Below are 25,300 nucleotides of genomic sequence, written 5' to 3' on the forward strand. Positions count from 1 at the left end.
TCTAACCCCTCTGTTGTATTTATTTACTCATATGTAATATATATGTGTGTGTACATGTCATGCAGTGTTATACATAAAACACATATGTCTGTGTACTACATACAGCATCATTTATAAAATGTTCTTATTTACACATATATATCTATGCATGTGTATACATGCACCTGTATTGTGAATATATATGCATATAATGTATATATTCCTTGTAGCATATTTATGTGCATATTATATGTGTATATGTACATAAGTGTCTGAACCTATACAGAGGAAGAAAAAGCAAAATGCAGGAGACTCAGGGGCAACTGGGTAGTTCAGTGGATTCAGAGCCAGGCCTAGAGACAGGAGGTCCTAGGTTCAAATCTGGCCTCTGATAATTCCTAGCTGTGTGACCCTGGGCAAGTCCCTTAACCCCCATTGCCTAGCCCTTACCACTCTTCTGCCCTGGAACCAATACATAGTATTGATTCTAAGTTGGAAGGTAAGGGTTTAAAAAAAATTTTTAATAAAACAAAATGCAAGAGATTTATCCATTTGTGATACAATGGAAGAAATGAAAAAAAATTGTTATTATTTCTTAAGCATATGGAATTCTCTTCTCAAGCCATCTAAGAATTAACTTGTAAGTTAAAGGAAATGGCCTGAGGCACGATATCCATAAGGCACTTCGCAAATCTTGAGGCACTAGTTAAATGTTAGCTAGTATTATATAAAGCTTTCCTTAAAGCAGTGCTTGTAGGTAATCAATGCATTTGTTTTTGTCACCATTTGCAGACAAGGAAACTGAGATTCAGAAATGTTAAATGATTTTTCCTATCATCACATAGCATCAGTAATTGAATCCACATCTCCAGACCAGGGCACCAAGACTTAAAAAAAATAAAACACATGCACACAGTTACAATTACTACAACAAACTTTTTAATAAAAGGAAGGGTTTTTTGTTTTGGCTATTCTATACATTCAGTTTCTAAACAAAAAGCTTAGAATTGATCCCTGACATCTTTGAGAATACAAAGAATTAACCTTGGAAATGGATGCAAACACATAAAACATGGGCACCTATCTGAGAGGATTATTTCTATGAGTCCAAGCTTTAAGGAAAGATATGAGTACCCCACAGGAGTAGTGTCCAGGGCCCAGGAGACTGAAGCATGAATAATGAGTGTACTCTTTCTAGTTCTTCCTCTTACCATAACTTTGGATAACGTTGTATGAAGGATATAAAGAATTGCTGGGTAAACATCTTACCCTGTGAGATTTTTGTACATGTATTTTGAAACTTGCCAATGTAATTCTTCCTCTTATTCCCTGAACTTCCTAGGAACTATTCTGTATGCATTCAAATAAAAAAGGAGAGAAAATAGATTGTAAAGAATGTCTAGGGTCACTTAGTATGGAAACTCAGGTGGCTATGAGCATGTGCTTTCTTCAAAAAGCTTTAATCTTTCCCAAGAGTACACAGTTCTAGAAAGTGATATTTCCATTGTGCAAATCTCTTATGAATTGTACTCCAAAGAGACCCTACTTTGCTATGCTAATTACTTTTTCTTTGGCTATTTATACTGTTTAAAATACAAATATTCCATTAGTGCACAGAGTTGGATTACGAATAGTAACTCACATTTATATAGCATTTTAAGGTTTTCAAAAAGCCCTCCCAGTGAAATATAGTCACAGTATTAGAGTTAGGAATGACTTCTGAGACCATCTAACCCAACCTCTCCATACATCACAAAGTCTGTCTATTATTTCCACCCAAAGGAGATTAGCCAGATTCCAAAGGCCTTCTGTGATGAGAAAGTCATTACTTCTCCAGCCCATTCAGCCCTTGGACAGCTCCAATTGTTAGGAAATTGTCTTTTAAAACCCTTCTTCTTTACATAGTCTGGCTGTAGTCTCCTTTCCCAGGTTTTTTCTCTTTACCTATTCTAAAATGCAATCCAGTCTCAGAATTCCATCTTCCATATTTGTGCTCTTCTCAGGCTGTCCTTCGTGCTGTAAATCCCTGCTTTCAAATTTTATAACTTAAGTCTTACTTCTCTCTAGGCTTAACTCATGTGTCACTTCCTGTGAGAATCCCTGACTGATTCATCAATTCGTTAGTGCTGCCTCCCTCTTCCTCAAGTTATCTTGTATGGGTTTAGCAGATTATGTGTTATATCCTCTCTCCCTGTCCATCCTATAGCAGGTATAACATAAGTTTCTCGATGTCAGGGATTATTTTTTATTTAGTTTTTTAATATCTGCACTAGTACAGAACCTTACTCCAAGGAAGTCCTTTTAAAAAATACTGATCAGACTACACCACCGCACACATACTATTTGATCCAGTGACACTGGTTTCCTTGCTATTCTTCTAACAAGACACTCCTTATCATCTATCTCCATGCCTTTGCACTGGCTTTTCTCTATTATTGGAAAGCTTTCCATCTTTTCTTCTTTACTATAAGGTTCCTGGCTTTCCAAACCCTATCTCAAAACCCACCTTTCTGTAATATGGTATTTTTGGTTCAACTCCCTCCCCTGACCCTCCCTCCACTTTTCAACCTTCTCCTCTGAAATTACCTCCTATACTCTGAATATATCTGATGTATATTGTTATTTACATGCTGCCTCTTTCATTGGCGTGGGTACTCATTTAGAGTAGGATTGGTTTTATCTTTCTTAGGAGCCTTAGAGTCTAATTAGCAGAATACCTGAAACATAGTAAGCTCTTATTCAAAATAAATGCATATGTCCAAAAAATTGCAAGAAAAAAGTAGTAATGCATCAACTGTCTTTCTGTAGCTGAGTCTAACCACAGCAATGAATTAAAAGGCAACATAAAGCATTTAATTAGAGTATCTTAAAACTAGGAAGACCTCAGAGGTCATCTAGTCCTACTTATACCTGAACAATTCCTCTATAATACATGAAAGAAGGAACTCTCCTTGAAGATCTCTAGTGTCAAGAAACTGTGTATTAAGACAACACTTTCTACCCTGGTAGAGATGTGGATATTTATAGTTTCTAAGGAATTTTTTTCTTATACAGAGCTGAAATCAGTCTCTCAGCAACATCCACCCATTCAAATCAACTTCATTCAACTCAATATTCATTAAGTACCTATCATTTGCAGGGCATTGTTCCTCCTAGTTTTGCCTTTCAATACCAAGCTGAAAAGTCTTATCCATTTTCCAAAAAGCACCTTTTCAGATTCTTGAGATGGTTACTGTGGCTCCTTTCTTCTCTCTTCCATCCTAGATCACATCAACCTCTGCCCATTGAGCATGGTTCTTAGTATGATCACCATCCTTGACTTTACTCAAAATGTTCTCCAGCTTTTCAATGCCTTCCTAAAGTGGGGCACCTAAAACTATAAATGTTATTCTTGGTGTAGTCTGACCAGGATAGGAGCAGTAATAATAATACAGCTAATACTTATATAACTCTTTTAAGATTTGCACAGATTATATTATACTCATATACTTATTTGTCTTATACTAAGTCCCTTCTATGTGCCAGTGATAATAATACAAATAAAGGCAAAGATCAGTTCCCATTCTCAAGGAGTTCATAGTCTAAAGGGAGATTCAACATGCAAACAAGTTTGCACAACTAAGATAGAATCAGGATAAACAGTAGAGGAAAGGCATTAAGTACCAAGAAAGGCTTCTTGCAGAAGGTAGGACTTTAGATGCGACATATGAAATAAGGGAAGCTAGGAGGAAGAGATGGAGGGAGAGAAAATTAAGTTGAAGATTTATGATCATTTATCATATTTTGCTAATTTTCCTCAAATTTGTGACACCCACAAATTTAATAAATATTATCTTCTTTAATAGAAAATGCTAAATGTGACAAAATCCAAGAAAAATCCCTGTACTCCACTAGAAATTTCCCTTCAGGTAAATCTAGATATTCAATTAATTCAAAATAGAAATTTAATTGTCCTAAGGAGGAAACATAGAATAGTGGGATGAGTGCTGGGTTCAATTTTTGACTCTGCCACATACTCCCTATGTGAAGTTGGGTAAATTCTTCAAAATTTACGAGCCTCAGTTTCCTCAACTAGCAAAATAAGAAGATGGACTAGATGATCTCTCAGGTACATTTCAGCTCCATGTCTATACAGTTCATGAAATATATATATGAAAAATGATGGCAATTTCCTATATTTCAATTAATGAAGAAAAGTTTCCTCTAATTTGGGCAAAAAAATAACAGTTTTATTTTTTTAGAATGAATTTTGGAAAATAATAAAAATTTGATTATTCTATCACTGAATGTGATATACATTTACATATTAATTTATTCACTGAAAAAATACATAATCAATTTGAGTACTTTTTTAAAAATCAACATTTACATTCTTCTCATAGATACTCAGAGAGCATTATTTCTCTATAAAATGAAATTGTTTTGCCTTTCCAACCTAATTTATCATGCGAAGCTGAAAAGACTACCAATAGCAGGGATCAGAAGTCCCCCTTAGATGATAGGAGAGATATGCATTCAAGAGCATGTTCAGAAGGGACTAGGATAAGCTCCCTCCACCGTTTAACTCCAACAGGGTCCCGCAGTAGCCCTGGGGATAGCACTCAACAATGTTCAGTGTCAAACGATGACAGACAGGGGTAAATGGAAGGGCTTCAGAGATTCCTCACTTTCTCTTGTTTTTGCTGCAACTGGCATACTTCCAGACCTTGCCTGCTAACACCACATAAAGCAGCAGCTGGTGAGTAACATTAGCAAATAAGGCCTCAGGGCTACCCATGTTCCAGCTCTCCATTCACCAACTGCTATTCAGTGAAACAGCTGGATCAGAAGAGATACAGCCAAGAAGTAGTTAGAGTTTTATGTGTACAACTGTTTTGATATAGATTGTCTGCTAGCGGCAGAGATAATGATAGCTTTCAAGGCTCATATGTTGGATTGGGAGGGATGCTGATATTTGAAAGAAAGAAGAAAACACAAAATCACTAAAGATTTTGAAAAACATGCAGTTAAAAAAAATAACACTAAAACTTAGCTCTTCACTCACCATGGTCCTTTCCATGTGCACAAATCAGTTTATTCAGCACAATGTAGTTATAGAACCTACTGCAACAATTTTTATTCCATAAATTTTCCCCATAAATTAGACAATGTTTACTCCCAAATAAGTTCCCAAATAATACTTTTTTCAGGAAAGCAAACCCAGCCTAGTAACATTTGTATTTTAAATAAAAAGGGAATTTCCCACCAACCATTAAAATGTTGAAAATTCAGTGAAAACTGAAAAAATAAAAAAACAACACTCAATGAAATGTGTACAAAAGGTATGTCTATTTCCCTAGTGTTTGGAGCTCCTCTTAACAGAAGGACAATTTAAGTTTGGAGAAAAGACATATGTAGGGAAATCCAAGAAATGCTTACTTGTTAGGTCATGAGAAGTGTAATGAGTCTCTAAAGTAGGCTTTGCATCCCTCAGTGTAATTAACTAGTTTCACCTGAACTTATTGTTTTTTACCAGTGTGGAAGATTTCAGAGCATTAAATCTTCATCCTTGTCTTCTGTACTAGAGTCAGTGCTGCATGCTGAATCTTGACCTGGGTCCAAGTCTTGAATCTTCTTGAATCTGGGCAAGACACATAACTTCTGGTCACCTTAGGCAGCTCTCTAGGATTTTTTTTTTTACTAAGTCATAGATGGGTCACAATTTGCTATGTGAAAAGGAGTCCCCAAACTCAAAATCCCTTATACATAAAAAAATCCTAGATCCTTCTTATCCTCAGAAATCCCTTATACATAAAAAAAATCCTAGATCCTTCTTATCCTCAGAAATTGATACCAATCACTGTATTATTCAGTATTAGAATTTGTAAAAGGGGATGCCTGTTGCTTGAGAAATGACCAGATTATGGTACATAAACATAATTTTGTACATAAACATCAGTAATTATATATAATAAATATAATAAGATGGCATATAACTATAAATAAAATTTTGTATTGCATTAGGAATGCAGAAAGAGATGTTCTTAGAGAATCCTGGGGAAAACTTGAATGAACTAATGTAGAATGTACAGTAACAATAACACTGTAGAGATAAACAATCTTGAAAGAGTTTAAAGTCTACTCATTACAATGACCATGATTCCAAAGGACTAATGACAATTTATTCTAGATTCTACTGCGACTACAGATTATTTCTCCTTACAGACAGCTGGTACATTTAGGATACCAAATGAAATATTTTTGGATCTGGAGATGTGATTTTTTTGTTTGAATATGCATATTTATTAGAACAGTATTGCATTTCTTTTTTTCTTCAGAATTGGAGGAAAAGAAAACATATGCTTCAGTGGGAAACACAGAAAAATGGAAAATGAGACAATATAATTAAAAAATTAATTTGTAGAAATCACAGTTTGGACTCCCAGGAAGCATGAAGGTATCTTGTCTACAAAAAGCCTCATTACTCTTCCTCAAATGGAGGGAAAGATTGAGACGTTCCAATACAACTGTAATATAAAAATAAGACGAAGGCTTTTAGTCAAAAGAAGATAAAATTACCTGCATTTGTGAAAAACACAAACAAGACAATAGTCTAGTTCTACCTACAAGATACCTTGAGAGATAAAAAGTAGCAGAAATTGGCTTTGAAGGATTATAAAGACAAAGGGGTAAAACACATAATGAGACATTTAAGTTTCTGCATATGTAAAATCAAATAAAATAATCCTAATGAAATAGACTATTTATTCTGCCTGGAAAATAGAATATATCTCTTTCTGTTGTGCTATCTTAAGGTTAAACCACAGCAAAGATGAAAATCGGAATGAATTAGTTATCTAGGAAAGCTGTAGCAAGATTGACAGAGTAGAAAAGTATGCACTGAGGTTCTAACTTCTGGCAATTATGGAGGCTAAGGATAATTTTTCAGTAGCCGGCATAGAGTTCGCCATGTTTGTATTTTGTAAACATTACACCACACCCAAATTACTGTTATCTGACTTGAAAGTCCAGGCTAGGCTTACTTTCTTAAAATGAGGATAAAATGGGCTCAAGAGATGTCCAGATGAGATAGAGATGGTCTTTTTAACAACAAAATAAAGTGGAACTTCAATGTTAAAATGGAGGAGGAAAGAGATTTGAAGAAACAAAGGAGATTCTGACCTATCTTAGAAAGCAGACAGGTGGAACACTGTGACACAGATGAAAATGGAAAGAAGGACCACTGAACATTTGGAGTTAAATAACAAATATGGGACTTTTTTCTGATGAGTAGGGAGCTAGACATAATCAGAGGAAAAAGGAAATGATGTGGTGGATCTGTGGATGCTGGATGAGTCATCATCTTGAAGGACTAGAAGAGGCAAGTAATTGGTGGTAGTTAGTGATTTCTTTCTTTTTTAATTTTGGTTTATTTTATTTTTTAGAAAAAATTTTTCCATGGTTACATGATTCATGTTCTTACTCTATCCCCTATAGCCAACACACATTTCCACTGATTTCTTCATGTGTCATCGATCAAGACCCATTTCCATATTATTGATAGTTGTACTAGGGTGGTCGGTTAGAGTTTACTTCCCAAATTATGTCCACATCAACCGATGTGTTCAAGCAGTTATTTTTCTTCTATGTTTCCACTCCTGTAGTTCTTCCTCTGAATGTGGGTAGAATTCATTTCCATTAATCCCTCCGAATTGTCCTGGGTCATTGCACTGCTGCTAGTACAGAAGTCCATTACATTCAATTTTACCACAGTGTATAAGTTTCTGTGTACAATGTTCTCCTGGTTCTGCTCCTTTCACTCTGCATCAATTCCTGGAGGTCATTCCAGTTCACATGGAATTCCTACAGTTCTTTATTCCTTTGAGCACAATAGTACTCCATCACCAGTAGATACCACAGTTTGTTTAGCCTTTCCCCAATTGTCAGGCATACCCCCATTTTCCAGTTTTTTACCACCAAAGAAAGGTCAGCTATAAATATTTTTGTACAACTCTTTTTCCCTATGATCTCTTTGGGGTACAAACCCAGCAATGCTATGGCTGAATCAAAGGGCAGGAAATCTTTTAGCCCTCTTTGGGCATAGTTCTAAATTGCCATCCAGAATGGTTGAATCAATTCACAACTCCACCAGCAGTGCATTAATGTCCCAATTTTGCCACATCCACTCCAACATTCATTAATTTACCCAGTTGTCATTTTAGCAAATCTGCTAGGTGTGAGGCGATACCTCAGAGTTGTTTTGATTTGCATTTCTCTAATTATTAGAGATTTAAAGCACTTTCTCATGTGGTTATTGGTAGTTTTGATTTCTTTATCTGAAAATTGCCTATTCGTGTCCCTGGCCCACTTATCGATTGGGGAATGGCTTGATTTTTTTGTACAATTGATTTAACTCCTTGTATATTTGAGTAATTAGACTTTTTTCAGAGTTTTTGTTAGAAAAATTTTTTCCACTTTGTTGTTTCCTTCTGACTTTTGGTTGCATTGTTTTTGTTTGTACAGAGCCTTTTTAATTTATTGTAATCCAATTATTTATTTTACCTTTTGTAATTTTTTTCCAATTCTTGCAACTTTTAAATTCTTTCCTTTCTCAGAGATCTAACAAATATACTATTCTGTGTTCTCCTAATTTTCTTATAGTTTCCTTCTTTATATTCAAGTCATATGCAGATTCTGAATTTATCTTGGTATAGGGTGTGAGATATTGATCTAATCCTCATTTCTCCCATATTGTTTTCAAATTTTCCCAGGAGTTTTTGTCAAATAGTGGATTTTTGTCCCAAAAGTTAGGCTCTTTGGGTTTATCATAGACTGCCTTACTGATGTCACTTACCCCAAGTTTATTCCACTGATACTCCTTTCTGTCTCTTCGCCAGTACCATATTGTTTTAATGACTACTGCTTTATAGTATAGTTTAATATCTGGTCCTGCTAAGCCACCTTCCTTCACATTTTTTTTCATTATTTCCCTTGATATTCTTGATCTTTTGTTCTTCCAAATGAACTTTGTTATAGTTATTTTCTAATTCTGTAAAAAAGTTTCTTGATAATTTGATAGGTATGGCACTAAATAAGTAAATTAATTGGGTAGACTGGTCATTTTTATTATGTTAGCTCATCCTGCCCATGAGCAATCCAAGTTTTTCCAATTGTTTAGATCTAGTTTTATTAGTTTGAAAGGTGTTTTGTAATTGTGTTCATATAATTCATATGTTTGTTTTGGTAGATAGATTCCTAAGTATTTTATATTGTCTAGGGTGATTTTAAATGGTGTTTCTCTTTCTAATTCTTGCTGCTGCAATGTGTTTGAAATATTTAGAAATGCTGATGATTTATGTGCATTTATTTTGTATCCTGCAGCTTTGCTAAAATTGTTGATTATTTCTACTAGCTTTTTAGATGATTCTCTAGAATTTTTTTAAACCCTTACCTTCCATCCTGGAGTCAATACTGTATATTGGCTTCAAGGCAGAAGAGTGGTTAGGGTATGCAATGGGGGTCAAGTGACTTGCCCAGGGTCACACAGCTGGAAAGTGTCTGAGGCTAGATTTGAACCTAGGACCTCCCATCTCTAGGCCTGCCTCTCAATCCACTGAGCTACCCAGCTGCCCCCTCTCTTGAATTTTTTAAGTAGACCATCATATCATCTCCAAACAGTGATAGCTTAGTCTCCTCATTGCCTATTTTAATACCTTCAATTCCTTTTTCTTCTCTAATTGCTACTGCTAGTGTTTCTAGTACAATATTAAATAATAGAGGTGATAATGAGGACCCTGGTTTAATTGCCTGATTTTATTTGGAAGGCTTCTAATTTATTCCCATTGCATATGATGCTTGTTGATGGGTTTAGATATATACTGTTTATGTAATCAGTTATGTGGATGGTTTTCCTAATGTTGAACCATCCTTGCATTCTTGGTATAAATCCCACCTGATCATGATGAATAACCCTCATGATCACTTGCTGGAGTCTTTTTGCTAGTATTCTATTTAAGATTTTTGCATCTATGTTATTTAGGGAGATTGGTTTGTAGTTTTCTTCCTCTGTTTTTGGTCTGCCTGGCTTTGGAATCAATACCATATTAGTGTCATAAAAGGAATTTGGTAGGACTCCTTCTTTGCTTATTATATCAAATAATTTGTATAGTATTGGGATTAATTGTTCTTTGAAGGTTTGATAGAATTCACTTGTGAATCCATCAGGCCCTGGTGATTTTTTTCTTAGGGAGTTCTTAGATGGCTTGTTCAATTTCTTTTTCTGATATTGGATTGTTTATTCTATTTCTTCTGCTGTTAATCTAGGCAATTTATATTTTTGTTAATATTCATCCATATCAACTAGATTGCTATATTTATTGCCATATAATTGAGCAAAAAAAAATTTTAATGATTGCCTTAATTTCCTCTTCATTAGAGGTGAGGTCTTCCTTTTCATCTTTCATACTTTTAATTTGGTTTTCTTCTTTCCTTTTTTTTATTAGATTGACCAGTACTTTGTCTATTTTATATGTTTTTTTCAAAATACCAGCTTCTAGTCTTATTTATTAATTCAATAGTTCCTTTACTTTTCATTTTACTAATTTCCCTTTGATTTTTAGTATTTCCAATTTAGTTTTCATCTTAATTTCATTCTTAATTTGTTCTCTGTCTTGTTTTTTCAGTTGCATGTCCAATTCATTAAACTCTGCCCTCCCTAATTTGTTAATATATACACTCAATGATATAAATTTTCCCATTATAACTGCTTTGGCTACATCCCATAGGTTTTGGTAAGAAGTCTCATCATTGTCAAACAATTATTAATTGTTTCTATGATTTTTTCTTTAGCTAACTTATTTTGGAGAATCATATCATTTAATTTCCAATTAGTTTTTGGTTTGGCTCTCCATGTATCCTTACTAATAACTATTTTTATTGCATTATGATCTAACAAGGTTGCATTTATTATGGCTGCTTTTTTGCATTTATTCGCCATGTTTCTATGCCCTACTACGTGGTCAATCTTTGTGAATGTTCTATTTGCTGCTGAAAAGAAGGTGTATTCCTTTTTGTCCCTAATATTTTTCTCATATATCTATTAACTCTAATTTTTCTAGGCTTTCACTCACCTCTCTTTTCTTTTTCTTATTTATTTTTTGGTTTGATTTATCTAGATCTGATAGGGGAAGGTTGAGTTCACCCACTAGTAGAGTTTTGCTACCTATTTTGTCCTTGAGCTCCATTAGCTTCTCCTTTAGAAATTTGGATGCTATACCATTTGGTGCATACATTTTGAGTACTGATATTTCTTCATTGTTTATACTGCCTTTTATCAGGATGTAATTACCTTCCCTATCTCTTTTAACCAGATCTATTTTTACTTTAGCTGTCAGAAATCATGATTGCAAATCCTGCCTTCTTTTTCTCAGTTGAAGCCCAATAGATTTTGCTCCAGCCTTTCATTTTTTACTTTATGTCTCTCTGTCTGTCACTTGTGTGTTTCTTGTAGACAACATATGGTAGGATTTTGCTTTCTAATCCACTCTGCTATTTGCTTCCATTTTATGGGCGATTTCATTTCATTCATATTCAGAATTATAATTATCAACTGTGTATTCCCTGACATTTTTATTCTCTCTCCTTGTCCTGTCCTTTCTTCTTACACTATTTCCTTCTATACCATTGTTTTGTTTTTAATCAGTTCCCTTGATCCCCTTTCTTATTGTACTTCCCTTTCTCCCCCTCTCCCTTCTTATTCCCCTATTATTCTTCTTTAGGGTATTTTTAAGCTATCCCCCTCTCTAATGTTGTTTCCCTCCCCACCAGTCCTTTTGTTACCCTTCCACTTCTCTATAGGGTGCAAATCAATTCTCTGCCCCAATGGATCTCATTGTTCTTCCCTCTTTAAGTTAATTTCAATGGACTTGAGTATTAAGTATTTCCTCTCTCTAACCTCTTTACCCTTCCAGTGTATTAATCTTCTCCTGTTGGCGCCACATGCTTCTTTATGGAATACAAATTTACTCCATTTTTGTCTATTTTCAAATTTTTCTTAATATTATCTCCTTTTTTATTCCCCTCTAGTTTTATACATACATATATATGTGTGTATATATATATATGTGTGTGTGTGTGTGTGTGTGTGTATAACTTGACATTTCATCCTATACAGTTTGTCACTGTTCCCTCTAAGTAAACTTCTAGTTACCCTGTTGACAATAACAATTTTTAATATAACAATATCTTCTTTTCTTCTAGTGTTACGAATTGACTGAACTTATTGGGTCCCTCAAAGAAAAGATTCCACCCACCTACCCCTGCCCATTCTCTTAATTACCTTATGGTGATTCTCTTGAGTTCTGGGTTTGGGCCGCAAATTCTCTGTTTAAGTCTGGTTTTTTCTTTATGAATGTTTGAAAGTCTTCAATTTTATCGAAGAACCATACTTTCCCCTGCAAAAATATAGTCAGTTTTGCTGGATAGTTGATTCTTGATTATAGACCCATTTTTCTTGCTTTCCAGAATATTGTGTTCCATGCCTTCCAGTCCTTCAATGTAGATGCAGCCAGATCCTGTGTTATTCTAACTGTGGTTCCCTGGTATCTGAATGACTTCTTAGCAGGTTGTAATATTTTTTGCTTGGTCTGGTAGTTTTTGAATTTGATGATAATATTCCTGGAAGTTGTCAGTTGTGAATTAAATGTAGGAGGTAATCAGTGGATTCTTTCAATTTCCACTTTTCCCTCTTATTCAAGAATGTCAGGGCAGTTTTCTTGGATAATTTCCCATAGGATGATGTCCAAACTTTTTCTTTTGTCATGATGTTCCAGTAAACCAATAATTCTTAAATTGTCTTTTCAAGATCTGTTCTCCAGATCTTTGATTATATCAATGAAGTGTTTCATATTCTCCTCAAATTTTTATTTTTTTTGTTTTATATATTCTTGCTGCCTTGTGAAGTTATTTGCTTCTAGTTGTTGAGTTCTGATTTTTAAAGACTGAATTTCGTCCCTGGCTTTTTGGTCATCCTTCTCCTTCTCATCTGATTTTCTTTGTAGATCATCTTTTGCCTTCTTTGCTTCATTTTCAAGCCGGTCAATTTTAGCTTTTAGGACTGACTGTATTTTCTTGTTTTAATTCATGTATTTCCTTTTTCAAATTGTCTTCAGCCTCTCTTGATTGCTTTTTGAGTTCCTGAAGTTCTTCAGTTAATTGAATTTTGAGAGCTTCCAAAACCTGTGTCCAATTCGCTGGGGCTTCTTCGTCTTGAATTTCATTTGCTCTATTTTCACTTCCTGGAAAGAAGCTGTCAATTGTAATTTCTTTTGTCTTTTTCTGTTGTTTACTCATTTTTTCCTTCTCTGTTCTGCTAGTTTTAGCAGATGGATTTAATGAGCTTTGATGAAAGATCTTCCCTCATTTGGCAATGGAGGTTTGTAGTTCTGTTCTCTGCAGTCTATGGGGGAGAGGCTTTGGAGTTTCCCTGCCCTCTGAAGAATTTTTGTCTTTCTAATTGATGGGATTAAGCCTGGATTAGTCTGTATTGCTTTATGTGCCCTGAGGCTAAATCCTCCAGGGAGAAAAAGAAAGGGTGGGGGGAGACAAGATGGAGTGTTTTCACTGAGCTTTCCCCAGTAAGGTCTCTCTGATCTGTCCTGCTGTTAGACCTGGTTTTCTTTCCTCTCAAAGATCTCTGTTCTCTCTCTCAGTGTTTTAAATCAAGTAGGTCTGAAGTTTTGCTCCATCTAAACCGCCATCTCCTGAGTGTTTTTTGCTGTTTTTCTCTGGCTTTTTCCTCTAGTGACCTCCCCCATGCCTGTTTTCAATTCCCTGAGTCCAGCACCAGCACCTGCCTGTGAGCCCACTCACACAGAGATTTCAGGGATTGCTGGAGCCTCTGCACAGCCCTTGGGGGAGGCGTCCTAGGATTTCCCTTCTATACCTTCAGATCCAACAGTTCAATAATTCAAGCCATTTTCTTGGTGTACCTCTTGAGCTATCCAGCAGTAGGATCCCTCTGCTCTGTCCTATTGTTAGATTTGGTCCTTTTCCTTCTTGAAGTGCTTTGTTTTCTATCTCAGTGTGGAAAGGGTATGGAGGTTTTAAGATTTTCTCTGTCTTAGCCTCCATCTTCCCAGAATCCCCCAGTGATTCCTTTCCAAGGGAGACTGAAGCAGCTATTTCTTAACATTATAATAAGAACAGAGTCTCTTGCCTTTGTGGATCATGTATTCAGTATGTTTGTCAGCCAATTTATTTGTGACAAGTGAAATCTAAAATAACTGAGGGAACAAAGGATCAACCTTCTGAGCATATTAAACAATACATGTCAGCATTATAGATTGGGAGTAGGCCTCCTGTAAGATGGAAAATTAGATATTATATTTAAGGTGTGGTCACCAGGAATCAACCAAATTCAGATTGATTCCATAATTAAAATAGACCCAAGTCAGGATGTGTTTTATGGTAGTTTATTTACAATTTGGGAAGGTAGAAGGTAGGGAAATAGAGAGAGGGAGAGGCTGGCCTGGACCAGCAGAGGGCCAGACCAAGAGAGGATTAAAAAGCTAATTAAACTAGGCTACTAGTCACAAGGCCTAGCAATTACAGAGGCAAAGAAGCCTCCTTGAAGTAGAGGTTCTAGAAACGCCAAGGTAGGTAAAAGGGAGCCAGCCTAACTTACCCATGTGACAATTTAGAGGGGAAGCTGCCTGAGGTCTCAGCAGAGATCATTCAGCACCAAGTTCAAAGCGTGAACTCCCTCAACAGGAAGTTACCATCATATTTGAAGGACAGCAGCTTTTGTCACTTCCTGGAGGTCCACCTCTAATTCAAGTGGACAAATGACAGCCTCAACACTGTTTTGGACTGCCCAAGTGGCAGTCCCTTGTTCTTGATTTATTACTTATTGTCACATGTGGGTAACTCATTTCCCCTCCCAACTAAGGGAAGTGGAGATGACATTATCTCTGGTGGCTTCGAGTTTTAACTATGAATGGGCTTGAGCTAATTCCATTTATACATGCCTCACTTTTGACACTGGACCCCAAATATAGGGAGAGACAGATTTTTATGCATCAAAATTAATTAATTTTAATTAATTAAGAGAATATAAACCAGGATACAAGATATGGTCATCTGATATATAATTAGAAGAAAGCTTAGGGGTTGTTGAAGTTGGGAAGTGATTAGGTGAGTTTTGAAAATTGGAAGATGAGAAAAGTGAACAGGTAGATTTTTTTTAGATGTGAAACAGGATGTCACTTAATTTCCATGATTAACAAGTAGATAAAATTCACTTCCCTGAAGGATCATTTTATCTGTAAGACAAATTTATAAGGTTTTCATTGTGTTCGTGCTTACTCTTTACATTATGTAACAAGAAAAGACCAATGGGTAGCATCCCCTAGTATAATTGCTATCACATACTCTAAGAACAATTCTGATGATATGCAAACCTTTTAAATACTGTAGGTAAACTGAGTTAGATTACAGATCAAAGTACTTAGAGGACTCACAATAGATTAATTTTGAGAGGAGAAATTTATATGTCACCAAGGTAACTAAGAAAACAGCATAAATGCCATGAAACAAAAGACCAAAGAAATATAATGATAATCATTCATGTTAATTATGTTGATGTAATTTGTAACTGATTCCTAATATCCATTTAATAATCACATTTAGTTTTGAGTTTCATATGTCCCATAAAATAGTCTGGCCCCTGGAAATATCTTCTCTTGGACATTCTTGAATAGGCCTCTTTCTCAGGGCAGCCCTTAAAGGAGCTCTGCTTCTATGGTTCTAAATTACTTACAGAAATTCCTAGGTAATACTATTAAAAATTTGCTATTAACAAAACAATACAATTTAGTACACTCTGTTAAATTTGGTTTTCCAATAACTAATTCATATGGTAAAAACCAGTCTAAGCCTTATAGCTTCTATTATGGATTCTATTAATGGCAGAGCTGTAAGAAGCACATCAAATTAGAAACCCAAAATTCACCTGAAACTTCATAGTTAAGTTTTTATATACCACTTGCTGTTTATTTCTTTACCTAAACCCTGAACCTATTAGAAGAATCTAAAAAAAATTAATGAAGATATAACTTATAAAATTAACTTTTGTCTTTTAATATTATCAGATATATACTTTAAAATGGAAAGATAATTTCAGTCTTTATAATTATATGTAAAATCTTTAATCCAATTTTGAGAACCTATTACTAAAACACAAATTCTAAATTACTTCCATTTTTGAAGCCAATCACACATACGTATGTATGTGTATATGTATGTATGTATATATTTGCATATATATTTCTTAGGGGAAAGTATCTAATCCTATTTCTTTCTCAAAAATTACTATTCCATTTAATTAGAAAATACATTACATCTTTGACTTATTGCTTTGTCTAATTCCCTCTTTAGGAGGAATATATATATATTAATTTAATCCATGCATTATAATTTTACCACAAATAACTCATATTTTTTTCAGTGTTTATTAAATAATAGATTTAGTAATGTACTTATAAAATTTCTACTGCTTGCCTACCCTGGTTATAGAAATTAGCTATGTAAGGCATTGCGGAAATTTACCCACCTCCCCAATTTAAATAATTTAGATAAATAAAGTCAAAAACCAAATTTCTCCAAGTCGAGGTAAAATTTTAGACTTTATTGGAAGAGGGCTAAGTCCTCCATAGAAACCCGGACACTGAGTGCCAATTAAAGAGTTAGAAACCAGCAGTCAACAAATGCTCAGCTGCAGAGACCTGGTTTTTATACCCAGACAATAACAAAGTGAGTATTTCCAAACAAGGCTTAAAGCACAAGACACAACTTTTTTTGAGAAACTGTTACCCAACTACAAAGCTGATTGGTTAGTTCATTTAGGAAAATCCATATTAGTCTTAAGGTCAAATCACAAGACAATACGCTTATTAAGAAATACTGATGACCATTATCTCAGAGCTCATCTGATCTGTTGGGAGGATGATTATTTCAAAATAGGAAAGGGTGAGCATTCTTGCACAATATCAGGACATGATGCAGCATTCTGGGACCTGAAACTTATATGGTCAGCATCTCATGATAGAAGGAAAATATGACTTAGGGAGGGGTTGGAAATCCCCTTAGAAGGAGTTTTGTGCTTTAGTTAGAGATCGTTATTAAATCATAGATTCTACTAATTATAATTAAGATTATAATGGAATTATATAAACTAATCACTTTAAAATCACAATATTGATTAGGCTTAAACTAATCACCATCACTAAAATCCAATCAAGTATAAGGGGGTAGGGGTCTTTCTTCCCGACAAAGGCAAAAGAGGGACATTATTATAACAATGTCAAAATTTATTCTCTCAAAAGCTTAGATTCACCTGACTAATACAATAATAGGGAAAACACTTCATTAGGTCTATTTCATTCCAGTTATGCATCATATCTGACAACCAATCATGTAGTAAAGTTCCCCATTATTCACATGGTATCAAAAAACCAGGCTCAGGATTAACTTCAAAAAGGAAATCACTCCACAGGAAAACTCCATCAATCTTACCCAGAATTCTACTCATTTTCCCCTTAGAAACCCTTCAAGTTAATAGTCTCTAAACACCAAACAGAACACAAGACCAAAAATTTTTTGGAGCATTTTACAAAGATAAAAACATAGACAAAAATGATGAAGCAGAAAAAGTTAGTGCATACAATTTTCTAAAACTTGAAGCAGTTGAAAATCCCTTCTTTAGAACAAATTTGTGTCTCATTTGGATTTTCATATATTTTAGCATTCTTTGAAAGATGTAGCTTTTAGTCACCTCTCCAATCCTGTATGAGAAGCTACACCTCTTTCCAGGCCAATATACTTCTCCAAGATTTGCTACCATAGAGAATAGCTGTAGCTAGAGTATAGAAAGAATAATTCTGTAGAGATGCCCAAAATCTTAAAGAAAGGGGTATTGTCTAAAAAGTCCACTGCAAATGCACTAAGAACTCATCAACCAATTTTGGTTTTTAACAGACATATACAAAAATATGAAAGTAAGCATGAATAATGAATGGTAGATCCAAAAGTATAGTATGGTTCTATAATCATAGGATTAGGTGCATTAAAACTTTTAATAACCTCATATGAACAGTGATCTTTGGAAGATAATTGTAAATGCCACAGGTACCATAGGACTATAGTTTGGAAAATATTAATCTAATATATAAGGAGACTTAAATCTCCTAAAATAGTCCGACAAGCTTAACTTTGATTCCTAGTGGGAAAAAAAGCACACAAAATATGGGACGGTTAGGGCCTTCTAGAAAAAGAAGCATTGATCACAAAAAGTGAATATAGCTTTACCAGAAACATGTCATGCCAAACTAAGATTATTTCTTCTCTCTAAACAGACTGACTAAACTAGGAGATCTAAAAATGCTATTGATTATAATTTACTTATGTTTAGCAAACACTTGACAGTTTCTCTTTTTTTTGTAGACAAGATGAAGAGGTGTGAACTAGATAGTAGTATAATTAGTTGGATACATAACTTGTTGAATGACTAGACTCAAAAAATAATCATTAATGGTTCAACTTGTAAGGAAGTCTCATGTTTAGCCTCAGTGATGTGGGCTTGATGAAGACATAGATGGCATTCTCTTTGAAAAATCACCATATATTTACAAGAAGTTCTTGGATAAAAAGAGTTCATCAAAAGGTTCTGTGGATTTTAATAAACTACAAGGTTAACATGAGTCAACAGTGTGATATATGGAGGCTAAAAATATTAATGTAATTTTAGGCTGCATTAAATAATACAGTGTCCACATTCAGGGAGATTTTACCTCACTGTCATCTGTCTTTGTTAGATCAAATCTGAAGGGTTTTTTTGCTTGGTTATAAAAGTCACATTTTAAAAAGACTATTGATTAATTTGATAATTGCCAGGGAATGGCTTTAGGTTCATATAAAAAGAAGATCAATTGAAGGGACTGGAGACAGTTGGTATAGGGAAGACTTTGGGAGGAGATAATAGCTGTCTTAAAGCATTTATTTCAGTCATCTATCACCATGCATTTAATATATACTTTCTATGTGCCAGGCCCTATGCTAAATGCTGAAGATACTTCTACAAAGAATAAAATAATCCCTACTTGTAAGTTCAGATTCTAATGTGCATAATATAATAATAATAATAATAATAATAATAATAATAATAATAATAATAATAATAATAATAAAATGTTCCTAAGTTATCTCTTCTGAGTATGCTGGTCCTGGAGTCAGGATTCAAATTCAACTCAGATTCAAAAACGAACTCAGGTACTAGGTGTGTCACCATGGACAAGTGACTTAACCTGTTCGTTGCTTCTGTTTCCTCATCTGTAAAATGGTGTTGATAGCACCTATCTTGCAGAGTTGTGAGGATCGATTTAAGTAATATTTGTAAAGCACTTAGCATAGAACCTGGTACAGAGTAGGCACTATATAAATATTTATTATCATCATTACCATCTATTGTTATTATTACTACTATTTATGTGTATTATTTATATATAGCATAAATAAAAACTGAATAAATATGAATATAGACAGTTTAAGAGAAACTACAGTAGTAATGCTTTATGAAAGATAATCATTTGTGTGTTTTAAATCGAATGTTATATGACCATTAAATAAGTGGTAGCTGTCAGTAAAATATCACATAGTTCCTTTCATACTATTTGTATTTTACCGCAAGTACCCTTGTTAAGTCAACATCTCATGATAATGACAGTAATTGTCAAGTTTTAAGGTTTGCTCTCCAAGGTAGCAAATGATGCTTTCAGACTATAAATATAAGCAGAACTTGCATTAATGAATTTCCTAATTATTAGCACATTAGCTAATTATTGGTTTGGAATTTCACTGTGCATATATACACACATACCCTCCGCTCTGTGTGCTTACATATGTGAAAATATGATTTCTGAAGAAAAGACTATGTAATTGTATACACAATTTCATAATCTGAAGAATCTATCACTGATGGCAATGACCCACCCTCAGCATGATTGAATTCATTGATATATATACTAATATAAACTTTGTAACCTGCATACCTATTTAAAATACTCCTTGATTTGTTGCTCTAATTTGCTGCCATTTACTGGGTCTGACATCTGGCTTATTAGACTAAAGATCAAGGTTTTGAAAGAGCATGTTATCTGATTACTGCACTGACCTCATCCATAACTACTCAAACAGTTCTTTCTCTTTTGGACCTTCGGAGCTCTGTTCTTTTCACTGGAATAAAAGAATGCAGTCTTCTGAAAATACAAGATGTTTACAAAACGCCTGATCAATTTAACTCAATTCAACAAATCAACAAGCATCTTAAAATATTTTATTGATGGCTTCTGTTTTCACATCGTCTTCATTTCCAAATTTATATCCTTCCTTCCAGTGGGTGAGCCATTCTTTATGAGAAAAAATAATTGAAAAAAATGAAGAAAAAATCAATACAACAAAACTGATCAGCACATTAAACAAGTCTTGACAGTTTATGCAATGTTCTCCACACTGCACCATTTCTGCAAGAAAAATATATTTTCTCATGTGTACTCCTGAGCCAACTTTGGTATTTGAAATTCAACTTCCTTTTTTTCCCTTTCATGTAATTATTTCCATTTATATTATTGCAGTTACTGTCTGTGTTGTTTTCTGGGGTCTGCTTACTTCATTCTACATTAGTTCATATAAGTCTTCCCATGCTTTTTTAAATTTTTCATGTTAAATTTTTCTTCTCGTAAAGCAATATTTAATTACATTCTGATACCATAATGCCTTTAGCCATTGCCAATCAATAGGCATTTACTTTCAACAAACATTTATTAAGTACTTTCTTTATGCCAGGAGCTATGCTAAACATTAGGGATACAAAAATGAGGCAGTGTCTGCCCTCAAATAGCAATCAAGGTTATACTGTGAGGATCAATTAAGTCCCCACAAAGGAGGTATCCCTTGAATGGAGCATTGAAAAGTGGCTTTCAAAGGCAAAGGGGAGAAGGAAGAGCATTCTAGATGTGGTGTACAAAGGCACAGAATTCAATGTATGGAGAATATCAAGTAGATCAATTTGCCTAGAACTTGGAATTATAGAAAAGAAGAGCAGATTCAAACTATCAAGATCTTTAAATACCGAAGGAGTTGTATTTTAATTCAAAGGCAATAGGGACCCTCATAAAACTCCATGAGCAAGGGATTTGCATGATATGATTTGCATTTTTGAGGAGGAAGGAAACAAAGCAAAAGGGAGTTGTAGAATCCATTGACATTCTTCCATCCAAGACTTTCATCTTTTTTTCCAAGAGTCCAGAAGACCCGAGCTCACTTACTCTTACAGGCACATACTGGCTCTGTGACCTCTCACTCGCCTGGGCAGCACTCCAAAGACTAAATAGCAGAATTTGCTGATCTGCCTTATAGAAACTGTTGGCAGTTTCCTCTGTGAGTTTTCTTTAGCCAGTGATTCAAATGGCTAGTCCCTCCCTCCCCAACCCCCAAAGAATGTATTTGTACATGCAGCTATGTCTGTTTATGGGCATATACATGCATGTGGATTTTTTAATGATACCTGTGGCTTCCATTAGCGTAGTATGGAAATGTGGCATCCATGCGTATATGTATATAGATAGAGGTATCTGAGCCTGTGATTTCAACAGTGATGTTTCTCTTGGCATGGAAACTTCCTCCACTGGTACAGATTAGTAATTCTACTATAATTTCCAGGCTTAGAGTATTGTGGGGATAAGTTACTTAACCGAATACCCCAGTATTCACTACTTTAGAGGACTAGACAGTCTTCCAAGTTCAAGGCTAGGCAGAGGAGTAGGCACAGGTGTGCAGTGGGAAAGAAAATTCCTGGCCAGTAGTAACAAAATCAGAAGTGTAGTGAATGTATACATTTTATATTATATATAAATACAAATATATATCATGGTAACATGGTAGCTGATCTCAAAGCCATGAAGATCTGATTCAGAAAGTCCTGCTTTAGACACACACTAACACACAGTGGCCATGTGACTGTTGACAGTCAATCAGAAACTTTTACTAAGCTAGGGCTAGGCAATCAGTATTAAGTGACTTGCTCAGGGTCACACAGCCAATACGTGTCTGAGTAGATTTGTACTCAGGTCTTCTTGACTCCAGATCTAGATCTCTATCCACTGACCCATGCTAGGGAAATAGAGGTTAAGGGACTTGCCCAGGGTCCCACAGCTAGTTAGTATCTGAGATCTGATTTAAATTCAGGTCCAGCCTCTATCCACTCTACTGCATGGCAGCACACACACACACACACACACACACACACACACACACAGTCTCTGTTTCTCTCTCTCTCTCTCTCTCTCTCTCTCTCTCTCTCTCTCATCTTCCCTCCTTCTCTCTTCCTCTCTCTCCAGGTCTAACCCACATATATATACAAACACACATATCTAGATATTGTATGTCTACATGTGTATACATATATAATGGATCCATTTTCTTTTAAGTAAAGATGAACTGAAGTTATCTTTAATAATAATAATAAAATCAATAAAACAATAATTTTAATAAATAAGAAATAAAAGCTCTTTTGTAATAAGAGAATACTTCACAGAAGAGTGGTTCTTTGCGTCGCAGTTTGAAGCATAGAAAAGAAAAAAGATGCTTGGATTATGGGAGAAAGTTGATTCATGTTTAGAAAACACTTCCCATAGAGCCTAGAGAGAGAAGAGATTGAAAAGGAGGAGAGAGGAGGACAGGGAGGAATACACAGTAAAGAAGAAAACAAGTGTAGCCTGATTTGAGCTAGGTAGACAGCTAGGATGGTAAGTTAGGTAATAGAAGTTTGATGGAATCACTCACACTGACAAGAAACCTTATGGTGAAGAGTTTAACTCTAAATTGACAGTAACAGCAGACAGCCCTTTGAGGCCCTGAGTTTTCCTTATACAGGTTAAAATGGACCTAACCAGTTCAGAGAAATAACCTAAATAGTATGGATAAAAAGGTTATAGTCAAAATGCATGCAGTTATGTTCAGTTAATTATACTTCATTGTGTTTTCCTGATAGAGTAGCATTTACAGACTCATAATTACTGTCAAATTCAAACTCACCATGTAGAATTTTATAACTATATCAATTTCATTTTTCAATTGGCAAAGTCATTTTTAACCTTTAAACCGCTTCCTATCCATCATTACCCTTTCTCCTTGCTCTCTTCCGTATCCTTTTAGTCTCTTTTCCCTTATACATGATATTAAAACCACACCAGTAAGAGAAACTGAGTCACCTCTATCAGCATTTCAAAATGTTCTCCATTACAGAGAATTTGAGAATGCTGGAGGAAACAGTAAGTGAAATCCTCCATCCCCCCTCTCCCCCCGTACTGGTATATCTGACCTCTGGATAAGTTAAGAGCTTCATCCTCCAATGCTTTTAATTCTAATCCTTGCAGAGTCTGAATTCATTGCTTGAATTAAAAGAGTGGGTCTCATTAATGCTAAAAAGCAGTGACCCAGATAGCACAATGGATTAATATGGTGACCTTGTAACTTTAAAGCTTTACTTTCAAATATGACTATTCAGTCCAATCACTTCAATAGTCAATTAATCAATCAGTCAGCCTGAGGCTATAAGTGTTATGAATCTAGAAGTTATTATGTCATATGAGCCAGTTCTGGCCTATATGGGATTCAACCAAGGACCATACTGTATTCAGGAGTCCTCTAAATTCTTTCCGAAATGAGCTAGGAATGATAAACAGAATTTAATGAATAGATGTGTCTACTATAATCGGTAATAATTGTTTAATTTTTTTCAAGAGCACTCATAAACATCAACATTTTGAAACATACACCATGCAAAACTATTGGTGATATGTGCCTACATTTCATTAACATGGAGAGAATATAAAATCTAATTAATTAGATCATGAGTAGCAGAATGTAACTGTTCACTTATGAAATGCCTTTTATTTTTTTTAGTTGTTACTTAACAAAACCATTTTGCTGATTTAAATTCTTGGGATTTTTTTATTCTGGAAATAATGTATAGATCAGCAGGGCATCCTGCAGCCTAAAGAAAGCAAAACACTTTTTGCTAGCAACATGTTTGTAGAAAATTATTCCTTTCCAATTTTCCTTTTGTAGATGCAAGATATACGGAATACAGAAGGAGCTCAATATAGTTCCCACCCTCAGATGACAGCCATGAGACCAAGGGTTCAGCCTGCAGATATTAGGCAGCCAGGAATGATGCAGCATGGTCAACTGACTACCATTAATCAATCACAGCTCAGTGCACAACTCGGTTTGAATATGGCGGGAAACAATGTTCCCCATAACTCACCATCTCCACCTGGAAGCAAGTCTGCAACTCCTTCACCATCCAGCTCAGTCCATGAAGATGAAGGGGATGATACAGCTAAGGTATGATGAGGCTATTTCTTAGGAGCTGCGGAATAAGATAGTCATTTGCAAGTTTTACTAAATTGGGATAGGCAAAAGTTGGGAATATAAGTGGGAGACACAGCAAGTTGCATGAGAAAGCACATACTGAAATGACTAAACAGTTTGCTTCTCCATAACTTTTTTGCAATCTCCCATGGATCCTTTAAAAGAAACCAATTAACAACAATAACAAATATGAAGTTTTAAAGCTAAAATTAATTCTGTACCTAAAGAGTCTTTAAGATTTGTGAAAGAATAATGAAAGGTTGCCTTTCTATGAATCAACTTTAAAAAAACCAACCAAGAATATGTCTTTATTTTCTAAAGATATTCTAAGAATGCTTCTCAATTGAATGTAGAATTTTATGGCTGGAATCAATCTCAGAATATGAAAGAGACTGCAGAGATCATCTAAGCCAATCCTTATCTGAATAAGAAATCCCATCCAAAACATACCCAACAAAAGGCCCTCCAGAATCTACTATTTTGTGAGGCAACTGATTCTACCTTTCCATAGCTCTCATTGCTCAGAATCATTTCCTGACAAAGGCAAAAATATGTCTCTAGCGTCTTCCACTTATTGTTTCTAGATCTTTCAGGGGCCAAGTCAAATACATTTAATTCCTCTTCCACATGACTTCTCAAATACTAGAACATTGTAATCATATGCTACCCTCAAGTTTTCTCTTCTCAAGGCTAAATATTGTCTTCTTTAAGACCGTTCTCATATAGCATAATCCCTTATAGCATAATCTCACGGCCCTTTAATATCCTGGTTGTCCTCCTTTGGAAATCCTACCTCCTCAAAAATGTGATTCCCAGAATTTTACATAATATTCAAGCTGTAGTAAGTTTAGGGCAG

General features: G+C 35.0%; 1 protein-coding gene across 1 annotated transcript in view; it reads left to right on the forward strand.

Moving 5' to 3' along the window:
* The window catches only part of TOX (thymocyte selection associated high mobility group box), a 365,524-nt gene that overhangs the window by 281,259 nt on the left and 58,965 nt on the right, over nucleotides 1-25,300 (forward strand). The window contains exon 4 of the mRNA XM_044657995.1: nucleotides 24,139-24,417. Within this exon, the coding sequence (XP_044513930.1) occupies nucleotides 24,139-24,417 (279 nt within the window). The remainder of the gene's footprint in view (nucleotides 1-24,138; nucleotides 24,418-25,300) is intronic.

This window comes from Gracilinanus agilis, chromosome 1 (assembly GCF_016433145.1).
Source record: "Gracilinanus agilis isolate LMUSP501 chromosome 1, AgileGrace, whole genome shotgun sequence".
Lineage (NCBI taxonomy): Eukaryota > Metazoa > Chordata > Mammalia > Didelphimorphia > Didelphidae > Gracilinanus > Gracilinanus agilis.